Here is a 13,258-nt window from a genome sequence, read left to right as displayed (position 1 = left end):
GATCTGAACCCTGAGTGTAAACGTTGCATACAAAAAGAAAGAAAATGGCCTTTTGACGCGACTTGCGTGAGTGTATCTCCATAAGGGCCGACGAATGGAACTGTATACAAGGGATCTGGTTTATCTCGTGACACCTACTGACAGAAAATATAAATAAACAAAAAACAAAAAAATAAGTGAAATAAAAGACTGGTTCTCATCCAAGGGTCAATAGAGTGAAGTAACACGTCGGTGTAGAAGAGGAACCATCGAAGACCAGCATGCACAGAGACATGTACACAGAAAGTCAAATCGACCGAGAATCAATTCAACACGCAAGGCTCACGGTTCTTTGTTTTTCCCGTCATCAGGAAAGCATTTTGTAGGCAACTTTGACTTTCCCTATCTTTCTCCACGTCAAAACGATGAGGGATGAAAAAATACTATTAAAACAACCGCACCTTTTCAAAATTAATTCATGAAAACGTGATAGATAGGTTTGTAGGGGTAGAGAGAGTAGGGAAAAGTATAAACGTTACGATAAATTCCACCAATTGCAATCAATACCTGGTCAGGCTGAAAATTTAGAAAAAGAAGTTAATTCTAGGAAGAATTCGCACGAGTGCTGTTTTTATTTTCAATGTGCCGTTCTTATTTTTACGGAAAGTTTAAAAAATAATAGAGTGTGTGTAAAAATGTCGCATAGATGGCTCTGGAATCGGTGGCAGGTGAAGGCAGGAAGGAAGAGCCTCGGGGGAAAATGAACTAGAAGTGTTTTGCCGCTGGCAAGATACGAAAGAAAGGAAGGAGGGTCGGACGGTAGAAGCGCGTCTCGTTTCAAGTTCTTCAGAGTTCCCAGTGGTTTTTCCAGTAGTAGTCGAAAAGACCTTGCCGTCGACTGTGAACAAAGCGCTCTGCTCTCCATCGAATTCGTGCTTTTTTTTTTCCCGACAACACAAAAAGATCTCTGCGCTACCAGTTATATAGCCAATCCGCCTAAACCACATTAATAGATCCAGTGCGCCTGCGTCGATATCCAGTGAGGAAAACTCTGGTCGTCGTCGTCGTCTCTCGCAGTATGTGTGGTGAAGAAAAAATGACGGACACAATGTGCAGAGTGAGCGAGAATCGTGCTGTGGCATAATCTCTACGACATCACGGCTTATTATTTGTGAAAGTGCTTTCAAAAATTGTACGTCGGCTGCTGGTAAAAACGACCTCGACAGTTGGTCGTCGTGTGATAACAAATGGCGAGCGGACCAGAGTATCCAAAGAAGCCAGAATACTCGATGTCTTCTGCCAATTCGATGGATCAACTCATGCAGGGACCTCTGGTGGCATGGGTATGATTTGTCAACTCAATTCTTCTCTCTCTAAGTTTTTATATATGTCTATTGTTTATTGTTATCGAATCGAACAGGTGCGAACCTTCAAAGATGACGACGAGAGCCGCACAGAACTGGATTATTCTCAGCTGATTGACGGGGCGTTCCTTGACAACGTTTTATCACGAATGTAAGTCGGCCCTTTTTTCCTTTTTTCCTTCTCTCTCATTTTCATATAAGAAATAACCTGACGTTGGATGTGGAAAGCACATCTGTGACGAATAACGTAACAAATGTGTCCCTAACCCGTCCCTAATACGACGCCGGATGTTCACACACAAAACAGCAAAGCAGGTTGACCGGAAGAGAACCAAAAACCGAGGGGTGGGAGATTCAAAAGCAATTAGACAATGATTTTCGTTTTCTTTTTTAGCCCCCGTCACTTGACATAAGGGGGGAACAAGTGGGAAAGAGAAGGGGGGATGAAGATTTATTTATAGTTGACCTAAACAAGTTTGGGTGACCAGGTGTGTCTTTTGATTGTCATGGTCATGTTTGTAGTTTAGGGTATAATTTAATGAGCAACTACTACCTGCAACCAAAAAGAAGGCCTACAACAAAATGCCATTAAAATTAAATAGAAACTGCTTTCTTCCTTGTGTTTATTGAACAGTTGAGATGATTGAAAGGTTTTAAGATTCCGGACTGTATTGATTGAAAATCTTTCAATGCCAAATAGCGTTTAGTCGTTTACTGAACTCGATTGAAAAGGGTTAAACGGAAGGCTGAACCGATTAAAAACCGTTGCAAAGTGTAGAAATGCGGAATGAAAAGCTCGGCGTTTTGTTTCCATTGTTCTCGTCTATTCTCTTTGAGTTCTGCGCCGTACTGGCTGGAGACGAGCCGGGGATTATATAGGAGAATTTTCTTTGAATGAAACCATTGAACTTGCCCGTCGGTTTGGCATTGGTAATTGGAATGGCCGGCACTTTTTTTTTACATTTTTATTAATGCAAGAAATGCAAGGCCAAATGGATGGGGCTCTTATTATTTCGCTTAGAAAATGAGTCCGACGTGTGTGTTGGTATGGCGTCATCTTCCGGCCCGATGGGGCTCCCATCTGTCTTTTTTGGCGCAAAATGTGAATGGAAACCCATCGGTGAAGTAGCTAGTCTGCGGCGCTGACGTCACTTCCTCTCGTTGGACGCCCGGACGAGGAAATGAGAGGAGAAAAAAAAAAAAAAACGAGGGTGGATGATGGTGTGGCAATATATAAGAACCCACTAGTTCTCCCGGTGGGCGACCACCGGCTGGAACCGTTCCGTTTGAGATGCCATCCACCAGTTCCCTTGTTTTCTTTGTGTGCTCACTTTTTTTCATTTCTCATTTTCTTTTCTTTCGGGGGGGTTGGTTTGAAATGTTGGAAGAAGAAGAAGAAGTGAGTCCAGGTCTGATGGCCCCTTTGTTTCTTATCGTTCGGTGGCTGGATCTTATCGGGGCCAGCATCTACTAGTCGTCGTCAGGTATAATATTATCTGAAGAAAGAAAAAAAGAAATAGGGAAAACGAAGACGAAGAAGATTAAGTTCTTGGCGGAAGAGAAAAGTTTACTTGGGTTCTCTCATTACTTGTCGTTTCTCTTGGTTATTGTGTCCTCAAACCGTCATCATCCGTATATATTTATTTCCACGGAATTTCGACATCAGAGACACGTTGGTCGCACGACTCGACGTCAAGCCAACAAGACATTCTTGCGCGCATTTACGAAATCGTATTCATGTTTTTCTCTTCTTTTTTTCTGTTTCTGTTTCTTTTACAAGAATTGCTTTCGCACGAAAAATGACGAAAGTCAATTGTTCCACACCATGAGAACGCAGCTGCACCCTTAGCCATCTGGATAAACATCTCCCATTTTTTTTTTCTTCAAAGAAAATGTATTCAACTTTAAGTTGTATATTCTACCGAGAGAGAGAAAAAAAGGAGCTTTCCATATCGGATGACCTATAGGCGCACGAATAAAGCCAAGCCGGTCCTTTGTCTCAGCTCTCAGGCTCCCCTCAACGAAATATGACGCACACGTTCGTAAACAAAAGAATGCGTCGACATTTCAAGGCAGTCACGTGACCCCGGCCCGGCGCAAACATGGGCCAGCCGACCTTATAGCTTCTTCTTATTAATTCGTTGGCTGGCTGAGATGATTTTGCTCGGCCCGCGTCGCGATCGATCCTGGAGAGACGAGACGATATCGGATTGGATTAGATTCTTTTTTTCTTTTCGTCACGGCCGCTAAATTGTTATTCTTTCGGTGTTTGAAGAAGGTCTGCCATTTGGAATGATATGAAAAAGATTCTCAGATCAACACTCGCGTCGTTTCCCTTTCACTCGTTTCTCTTTTGAACTCGTCACGTCCAGCTCTCGTGACGTGCTCCTTTTGCCCAACCGATTTCACTGGTATATATAAAAGAATAGCAAACAATTTCAGTTAGTGGCACTGCTGGATAGATTCGATTCGCAGAGTCGAATAGATTGAAAATCAAGTTTTCTCTAATCTTTTTTCCAAAATCATTTCAGTGGAGAGAGACGAGAGAGACTTGGGTGAATAAACCTCTATTCGCATTTTTAGCTAGAAAGGGAATGAATTAGAATCAAACCGGGTTTTCTTCATTATTATCCTTTTAGCGAGTTCATCAACCGCCCGCAGACTTATTATTCAGCTGAAATGTTTTCGCTTTGATTGTTGTCTAACGATAATGGCGTGATGCTGCTTCATCTCCTTTTCCTAGCGGATCATCACATTCTTCGTTGTCACATTGTATTCGATCGAATGCGAGTCATCCAAAAATTCCGTCTAACGGCTTCTCTTAGCTTTTAGGGGTTATTGTGATTTATTCCGTTTTCTCTTCTCATTAGCATGCCGTTGTGACAGTTTTCCGCCAGTTGCCATGATCGATTCGAACCGGTTTACGAGTCATGTGATCTAACAAACGACAGACAAATACACACAGCTCGCAACTGTGTCTAAAATCAACCAGAAGTTTTCTGTGGCGAATCAAAAGATGGATAGAATTTATATATAAAGTTCGCCATGGTAAAAACCCCAACGGGTCACGACTTTTTTTGACGTAACGGTACCGGCGGCTCCCGAAACGCGTTTTGTGGCTCACGCGCGCGTTCGTCTTTTTAAGCGTGTTGAAAGAGACCAGCAGCAGCTAGCCGAGTCTTTGACAATGCCAAGGCACTATAGATATTGGAATCGATAGTTTAATCAATCGAAGGCGTTGTTATATCAAGCGGTACTCTGTTGCAGCTATACACAAGAAGAAAAAAGGCGCAATGAACTCGGCCGCCGCCTTGATAACAAAAAAAGGGATCGGTGGGAAAATGTTCCAGTCGGTCTCACTTCACCGTTGCTGCGAAGAAAACAATAGCTCGAATTTATTCGTATTGTTGTACAGTAGTAGTAGTCAAGTGCTGTAGTCGCCTGAAATAAAAGAAAGACAAAAATAATAACATAAAAAATAACAACAAAACAGAGACGACCGCAATGGCGCTGGTAACTAAAATGTGTACACGTGAGTTTTGCCTTATTTCGAACAAGAAGGGAGAGTCCAGCAGGTGACGTATGGACCTCTGCTGTAGGCGAAGGTATACAAAAGATTGGAGGCTAAACGCAGAGCTGAACTTTCTCTCCTTATACAGTCAAACTCTTTTTTGTTGTTGTTGGTTGTTTTTCTTCCACTCGCTTTCGCACACGAGATCTTGACCGAGAAAACTTTTTTCAGATGAAAGTCGTGTTCCCATTCCTTCTCTATTCAACATTTGGGAAATGACACGTCATCCACAATAAACATCAGCTATTTCTTTTTTCTTTTGGAAAATTCGTCGTGAGGGATTCCATAGGGGCGTTAACTCTGCTACACTTCCTCACTCATTCTTCATCCTTTTTTCTAGAAAAAAAATAAGATGATCCCGCGCTCAGCCATTTTTTTTTGTTGGCCGAGTCATCAGCTATACCGCAGCTTCGGTTTGTGTCGTTATTGATCATTCGTCGACGAGTCTTGTATTTTTCTTTTTCTAAGCCGCTAGATGTTAGCCAAGTCACGTTGTCCCGACATTGAAAGGTGTGTCAGAATTACCAGCGGAAACCACTCGAAGAATATTGTCGATGGATCACGAACGGATATCCCATGACGAAAAAGAAAGAAAAAACAACAGTATTGGATAATCATCGACTTTGCATCCTATATATACGCCGATAGTGTATAGCCAAACCCAAAAATCATTTGAGTTGGTTGAATTTCTTTCGACGAGTGGTAGCACTTTTGCTTAATAGAAAAAAAAAACCCGAATACGACCGGACGTCAGTAGTGAACTTGGGGCGAAGCCGCAGAAATGGTCGTCTTACTCTGCCAATAAAGGAAGCCAGTATTTATTTTCTCTCCATTTCGAAAAAAAAAAAGAAACATGGCGCAAGGCATCCAGCGAAGCGCAAGCCACTAGGAGGGGGTTAGCACCGTTAACCACCAAATAACCCGAGGGAACTGGAAGTAAGAAACCGGAAGGTGCCAGACAAATAAAAAAAGAAAGAAATACCTTCCCATGAAATGACGGACGATATGACGAAAAAATATCAATGCCATGTTGCAAAATGTTCATTTTTTTTTTTTGTTACAACGACGTCTGCCACTTTTCATGTCATTCAATAATTGATCGAGCCCATATGTGCTTCCTTTTGCCTTGTCTAATTTGAATTTTGTTCGACTTTGAAATTTACTAGAGACCCAAGGACGAATGGAAGAGCCCATATCCAGCCGGCTGAAGATGTTTACACCCGGATCCGCAACTTTGATGCGTTGGTGCGGGCCGTTAAGGGATTCTATGAGGTATAAATTTAGTTTTAAATAAAATATTCCTTTTATTTTTTTAAATTCTGGCTGTGCCCATATTGTAATTGTGTGTCAATTCTACAGGACGTGTTGGGTCAATTTGTGTTGGTTCGTTTACCCGATCCTGTGACACTTGGTCGTGACCCCGACAGTGAAACCGGTTTAGCTGGAATGCAAACGCTCCTGTTACTGGTTCTCGGTTGCGCCGTCCAGGGTCCCAGTAAGGAGAGCGTCATTGAAGACATCAAAAGGCTTCCTCTCGCAACTCAACACGACATTGTTAATTGTATCCAACAGGTAAACAAAATAACCAACGGTCCTTTTCTGTAAAAAAGGAAATTCCTTTTTTTTTTGTTATTTACGTGCCGATCCAGCCAGAAACCTTGGCAGCAAAATTCTAAGAGATTGTGTACTCCCATAAGGAAATTCTCCTTTATTGGCCTTTATTTTTTTTGTACAAAAGAAAAGTAGATACTTGCTGATCCCTCCTTCGCTTCAGGCTTTGTGTGTGTGTATGTTCAATGGCACACAGCTGGCAAGGCCAGTTGCAGAGTCTATTTCTTCTTTGACGTAGATAAATGAGTGTGCTCAAACGATTGCGGCTAATAACGTCCGGGAATCCGGGATGTCGCAAACGAGACCATTAGGCGCTTGATCGATATCTCAATGACGAAGAAGCCAGCAGTCGAGATTTATTAACTCTTTGCCCAGCAGTTCTCCCCATAATTTAGGGTGACTTGCCATGACTTAACTTCTGATGGATTTATGACTTTAGGTTGCCGACAATCCCGCCTGCGTGTGGAACAAGGAATGGTCTGAATTCGAGTCCATTGAATCCGCCTGGGCTGACAAGGAAGAACAGCAGCAGCAGCGGGAGGAGCTGTTCAGAGTCTTGGTTCAACATTTACGGCGGCTGGTTCAAGAAAGAGATGACTATGCTCATGTATATAATTATTCTCCTAAGTGCTTTTTTATTCATCCGATTAGCTTATTTATTTATCGATTATTTATTTTTTTTTGCTTGCAGCACTTTACCGCCATGGTACTTAGGGAGCTCTCAAGTAATGGCGGAAATACACTCCAGCGTCACAACAGCGCTTCGCCCCAAAGTGGAGTAGTCGTCGAGCTGGCAGAGGCCAAAGCCAAGATCCGACGCTGGCGACAAGAGCTGGAAGAGAAATGTGAACAAGTGGCTGAGCTGCGTGACGAGCTGGATGCTCTCAAGACTCACTCGGTCAAAATTAAACAGGAAAACATGGATTTAGTTCAGGAAGCCCGGCTGTCAAAAGCCCTGCGGGATGAATTGGATATCGTCCGAGAGCGGGCCTCAAAAGTGGATCGATTGGAATCGGAATTGAATCGCTACAAAGATAAACTGAATGACATTGACTACTACAAAGCCCGTCTGGATGAACTGCGCGAAGACAACCGGCTACTGGAGGAGACCAAAGTCATCCTTGAAGGCCAGCTGGAAAGCGCCCGGCAGAGAGCTGAACTCGTCTTGGACTTGGAAGGCGAACTGCTCAAATGCAAAAGTCAATTGACAAATTTACTGGTGGAGAAGGAGGCCGACAAGGAGCGATTGAAGAAATTGGCCGAAGAGAACGCCCATTGGCAACTGTGCACTAAAAACTGCCTCAGCGAATCGGCCAGCCTGACAGCCGAGCTCGAGTCGTTGAGAGCCCACCAGGCTTTTTCCGACACGAGCAAGGATCAGTTCACTAATCTGGGCGAGCAAATGAGTTCCGTCGATCTCCTGGGCAAAGCCCGTCGTTTGGAAATGGAAAATCAGAGATTAACGAACCTGCTGTCGTCCAACAATGCGAAAGAGTCCGGTCTGCGAGGCGATAACGGCGAAAAGATTTTACAACTCGAAGGAGAGTGTACCCGACTCAAACTGCGATTGGCCGATCTGGAAGAGGAGCGACGGACAAAGGAGAACCACATGACGGAAATGATGACAGCCGTCACTTTGCGCACAGCGGAAGTCGATAGGCAAAATCAGGATCTCCAGCGCAATCACCAAGAACAAAAGAATCTCATCGAAAATCTAAAGGTTCTTTCTTTTTTTTAACTAAAATAGTGAAAGGTTTATAACGACATTTTACGATAAATGCGAGAATTCGCATGGTACTACAGCATCTTTCTTTTTATTTTTAGATTTTTCCATTTTTCCATTTCATTAATTGTGTTTTATTTTATTATTATTAGGTGGAACGGTGCAAAATAGAAGAGCTGGAGTTGCAGGTGTCGTCACTCGGCGCCGAGAATCAGAAATTACAGCGCTCGGCCGATCTCTTCCAGGTAAGAAAACCATCATGGTTTCATTCCGAACATTCTGACGTTTACATTTACGACTTTTTGTTGTTGTTTTTTTCTTCTTCCAGAGACGAGTAGACTCTGTGCAGAACGAGTCGCGAGACCTCGAGTCGGAGAATGCCAAACTGCACAAGACGGTGGAGAGTCTACGCCATTCGCTGCGGCGCCTCAACGACCTGGAAAAGGAAAACACAGACCTTGAAAGTGAGAACCATCGACTCGATCGCGAAAGCAAAGGGCTTCATAAAGAGATAGTCCGGCTTAAGCAAGCCATAGAGGTATGTTGAACACACCAAACAAAAAAAAAAAGAGTGATATATATATAATAACACGCCAGCAGTGCGTTTTGGTCGAGCGGTTCAGGGCTTCTTCCTTTTTCTTTTGTTTTCCTCTTGCCATGCGTTGTGTATATGTGTCGCCCCGAGGCGCTGGTGCTATTTAGTTCTCGACCACTAAACTCCCGTTTCCGTGCTGCAGCGCCGTGTCTTATGAGAGAGCTAAAAAAACTTGAAAAAAACTTTGTCTGAACCCATTGACAATCTGTCGGCCCACCACGTTTGGTCGGCCATTTACGCTCGGATGATAGTTACGATTATCTGACTTCCTCAACTGGAACTTGCTGGTAGTTCCCTTTGCAGCTGCGGTGAATAACTCGTTTTGAAATAGATTAGAGAACATGATCGTTACTTCCCCTCTTAGACTAATAAACTCGGAACATAAAAATATGAACATTTTTCAAAAAAATTAAAAAAGAAAAATGGTAACATCCCACAATGTTTTTCCAGGTAAAAGACGCTTCGTTGGACGAATTTTGCTCCAAGCTCTCGACGGCTGAACGCGAATGGAAAAGGCTGTCGAAGGAAGTGGGCGCGTTGCAGACGCAGGGATCTAAACTACGCGAGTTGGAACGTGATAACAAGGAGCTTCAACAGTCCTCCATCGTCGAACACAAAACTCTCGCCGCCATCAGGTATAATCTGTCAAAATTGCTAAAGTAATCGAGTTCTTTAAAAAAAAATAACATTTTGTTTTCAGGGAGGAATTGGTCCAGGAGAAGATAAGATGCCAACAGTTGCAGTGCCAACTGGACACCAATACCAGGACTATAGAACTCAATCGAGTGGAGCGCGATACCCTGAAAAACACCAATGAAGAACTGACCCAGCGCTGTGCATCGGCTGCGGCAACCAGTGCGGAATTGAGCGCACTCAAGCAGCAGTCGGAAGCTCCCAGCGCCCAGCAGCAGGAATCTCTTCCGCCAACATTGGAGTTGGGACGCGAAGTGCTGGCCATTAAGGATCGTCTGGTCGAACTCGAGCGACAAAATGCGGTTCTGTTGGCGGAGAAGGACAATCTGACGGCCCAGATCTGTTCGCAGAAGGAGCGAGTCAACGAGAGCGGGTCTCAGCTGGCCATCCTGTCTCAAAAGCTGGCCACTCTTCAGGTAGAGAACTCGACGCTGGCCTCTCAACTGGACTCGACGACGACTCAGAATTGCGGCATCCAAGCAGCACTGACAGCCGTCGAATCTGAGCGTGAGAAATTGGCGGCCCAATTGCAGTCGTCCGACACGCGACTGGAGCGCGTGTCTCGCGACCAGCAGGAGTTGCAGACTCTGCACGAGCAGCTCCAGAGCGAGTACGACGCTCTGCTGGCTGAGCGCGAACAATTGAAAATCTGCCAACGCGAAAGCAAAAGCGAGTTGAGAGCCCTGCACGATCAATTGGCGACGAGCAGCCAAGCCGAGACGGAGTGGCAGCGCTCACGGACGGAGCTGCAAGAGGAACTGGATAAATCAAGGGCGGAAACGCGGTCGTTGACCAATCTAAGAGCCGAGCATTCCCGGCTCAAAGATGACTTCCGCTCACTTTTCGTGGCCAACGAGAAGCTCAAGAGCGAATACAAGAGCTTGCAGAACGACTACAAGGGTCTCCGCGGCGATCACAACACTTTGAAACTGAAACACACGCAGTTGCAAGGCGAAGCGTCCGAATCTCGTCATCAGGTAAAAATTAGAATTGTATAGTAGTATAACACATTGAGATTTGTAACTAATTTATCGATTTCATTACAGGTGACCAATCTGGATGTGGAACTGAGCAAGTTGAACAACAAATGCGACGTGCTGCAGCAGTGGAACACGACGTTGGAAGAAGATAAGCGCAATCTGGTCAATCAAGTGTCGGTTCTGCTGACCCAGTACCACGAACTGCTTAGCCAGACCCTGGAAGAGAAGGATCACTTTCACGAAGAGACCAAGAATTTCAGCGACAAACTCAATCACCTCAAGCGCCAGAAGGAGATCCTTGAAGACAAGATCATGGAGCAGTACCGTCGGATGGAGAATTCTCCGAATTTAGGCGGCGGATCGCCTTTCAAGAAGAACGCCAAGGCCAGCATAGGTGCCCTTTTCGTCCGTAAAATGAGGAGGGCCTCGTCCGAGCTCATCAGTCGGGTCCCTCGCTCTCGGTCACGCAATCGAGTCGGCGACGGGCTTCCGTCCGGCGATCGAGAAAGCCCCGATCAACACGACGGGCAACTGGATACCTTCAGTTTGGAATCGGGTTCGCACTCGGGTTCCAATTCCGGGTGCGGGTCTTTGGACGGTGGAAGTGGCGGAGAAGACATGACACCCACCAGCCTCATCGGGAGTATTAGCGGCATTTCACCGGGTCTGACTTCCGGCGGCAGCGGAACAGGTTGGAATGAGCGCGATCGCAATCGCCAGTCTATGCCCATCATTCACTACCAACACCCGGAAAGTCTGGAAAACTTGATTCCAACTGCTTCTGTCCGTCATTCCATTTCTTCCGACGGATGCTCCTTGACATCTGCCAACCAGATCAATGGCAACCCAATCCAATCCTCTCCTCTATCCGTCAACGGCAATTCTGTCGGGACGGAATCCGATGGAAGCACACACGTTTCCGCTGCAACCAACACAAGCCAACCGAAAACGTCGCTGAGTGGTGGTCTCATATCGGCTGCCCCGCTGATGATGATGGCTCCTTGTTCCCCTCAACTACCCCAGCCTTCCCCTAGACTTGACGGAATCGTTTCAGGATTCCAGGGCAGCAGCACGCCGACTTCCGGTAACAGCCCCATTCCGATCGGGGCTTTGCAGAGGTTTACCCAATCATCGCGTAGCCTGGCACTGCTAGAGAGGGCCGGATCAAGGCAACCTCTGTGCCTATCTGAAGTCGAGCCGTCTCTAGTCCTGAGCGAAACGCCCAGCTCCTTGGCTTTGCCCCTGGCCTCCCGTTCGTCGCCGTTGTTGACGCCTCGCAACATCAGTCCGGCCGGCAGTGACTCGATGGCCAGCGGCGGTGGTATGCCTGGCAGCAGCAGCAGCAACAACAAGAACAATAACAACAACAATCACAATCATAATCACAACAGCGGCTCAATCCGAAGCGGAGCAGCTGCTGCTCTAGTCCAAACTTCAACGACGGGAACCAGTCCGACTCCACTCGACAGCAGCACACCCAATTCCAAATTGTTTCCGCATCTGACCAGTACTACTCGCATCAATGTCAATATCAGCACAGCAGCCATTACCCCTCTCATCCCATCTCCCGCGTCACCACTCCTTCCAGGGCCTTTTGAGAGAAGAGGATCTCTGCGACTTCCGCCTAGACCCTCGCCTAGAATCACTTCCGCCGAAGCCCCGCCTCTTTTGCCGGCCAGGAGGGATGGGTTAAGCAACCAGGAAAGACCCGCTTTACCACCTCGATCCTATTCGACCAACAATCCCGCCACGCCGACAGTGGAGGAGAAACCGACAGAGGACCCCAACGTGAATGGCAGCACTACGGGAGCCGGCAGTGCCAGTTCCATCTGGTACGAGTACGGATGCGTTTGAATACACAGTCTGCGGCCAGCTTCGATATTGCAATCAGGATTGAAAGAGAGTTCGATTGTGTTCTCCGATCCGATATAGTCAGCTACGTATGTACTATATGTCCCCCCCCCCCCGTTTCTTCGCACGTGCTTTTCCTTCATCTATTCATTTGGTTCGCTTCATCAATCATTACAACAAAAATATGTATAAACATTGACAATTGGATGTTATAAAATATATCTTCAGTGTAGTCACTTGTACAAGCCGTTGGACATTCGACAGCTTATTTACAAGTGACCTCCAAAAACCTCGATTTCATCATCAACCATTAAACTGGCTTTAATCTTTATTCGGCAATTAGTGTGTAATAAGCGACGTTGCTGCAACATCAGCTGGCGGAAATTCGTGTAGCATTATGTTCACAATGATGATGCCCAAACAATGCTTTTCGACATTCGGTTGCTTGACGTAGTCACATAGGATAGTACTATCGGCGGCATTCCTTTGTGATAACATATTTGCATCAATAAATGTATTACGATTTTATTTTGTATTCATTGGTTTCAAAATTCTGCTTGCTAGATATTCTGTGTGTTATTTCCCTGTGATTTTGACGAGCGACGCTGTCGAAATTCAATAAAACCAAATGTCCAAATCGAATCACACTCATCATTTTTAACGTGGTATAATTTGATGGAAGGTAAACAAAGAATTAGATAAAATTGTAAAGGGGATAAAAAGTTGTTGACTACTTTTCCCCCCATATTTGTTTCTAACCCCTTGGGTGGGGGGCGTCTGGGCTAGGTCATATATAACAGCGTCGCTGCTTGTCTACTGACCTCATTCATCCATATAGAGGAATTCCTAGAGAATCACTGGATACGAACTCGGTTGACGAATGTAAAGAGT

The 13,258-nt window shown here is 45.4% G+C and overlaps 1 protein-coding gene across 1 annotated transcript; it reads left to right on the top strand.

The window, feature by feature from the left end:
* Window positions 1–771: 771 nt before the first annotated feature.
* LOC124188283 (protein Daple-like) lies at window positions 772–13,009 on the top strand. The gene is made up of 11 exons (XM_046580805.1): window positions 772–1,322; window positions 1,400–1,494; window positions 6,081–6,186; window positions 6,274–6,486; window positions 6,965–7,132; window positions 7,217–8,245; window positions 8,401–8,493; window positions 8,577–8,786; window positions 9,294–9,478; window positions 9,544–10,513; window positions 10,583–13,009. The coding sequence occupies exons 1-11, from the start codon at window positions 1,227–1,229 to the stop codon at window positions 12,368–12,370; spliced, it is 4,953 nt and encodes a 1,650-aa protein (XP_046436761.1). The 5' UTR covers window positions 772–1,226; the 3' UTR covers window positions 12,371–13,009.
* Window positions 13,010–13,258: the final 249 nt, after the last annotated feature.

This window comes from Daphnia pulex, chromosome 2 (assembly GCF_021134715.1).
Source record: "Daphnia pulex isolate KAP4 chromosome 2, ASM2113471v1".
NCBI lineage: Eukaryota > Metazoa > Arthropoda > Branchiopoda > Diplostraca > Daphniidae > Daphnia > Daphnia pulex.
Note: the sequence above shows the minus strand (reverse complement) of the source record. Positions and strands in the feature narration are given on the sequence as shown.

Coding starts and splice junctions, on each gene's coding strand:
- LOC124188283 (XM_046580805.1), top strand. CDS start 1,227: ATGGCGAGCGGACCAGAGTATCCAAAGAAGCCAGAATACTCGATGTCT. Junction 6,187..6,273: donor CCGTTAAGGGATTCTATGAG/GTATAAATTTAG, acceptor TCAATTCTACAG/GACGTGTTGGGTCAATTTGT. Junction 10,514..10,582: donor CGTCCGAATCTCGTCATCAG/GTAAAAATTAGA, acceptor ATTTCATTACAG/GTGACCAATCTGGATGTGGA.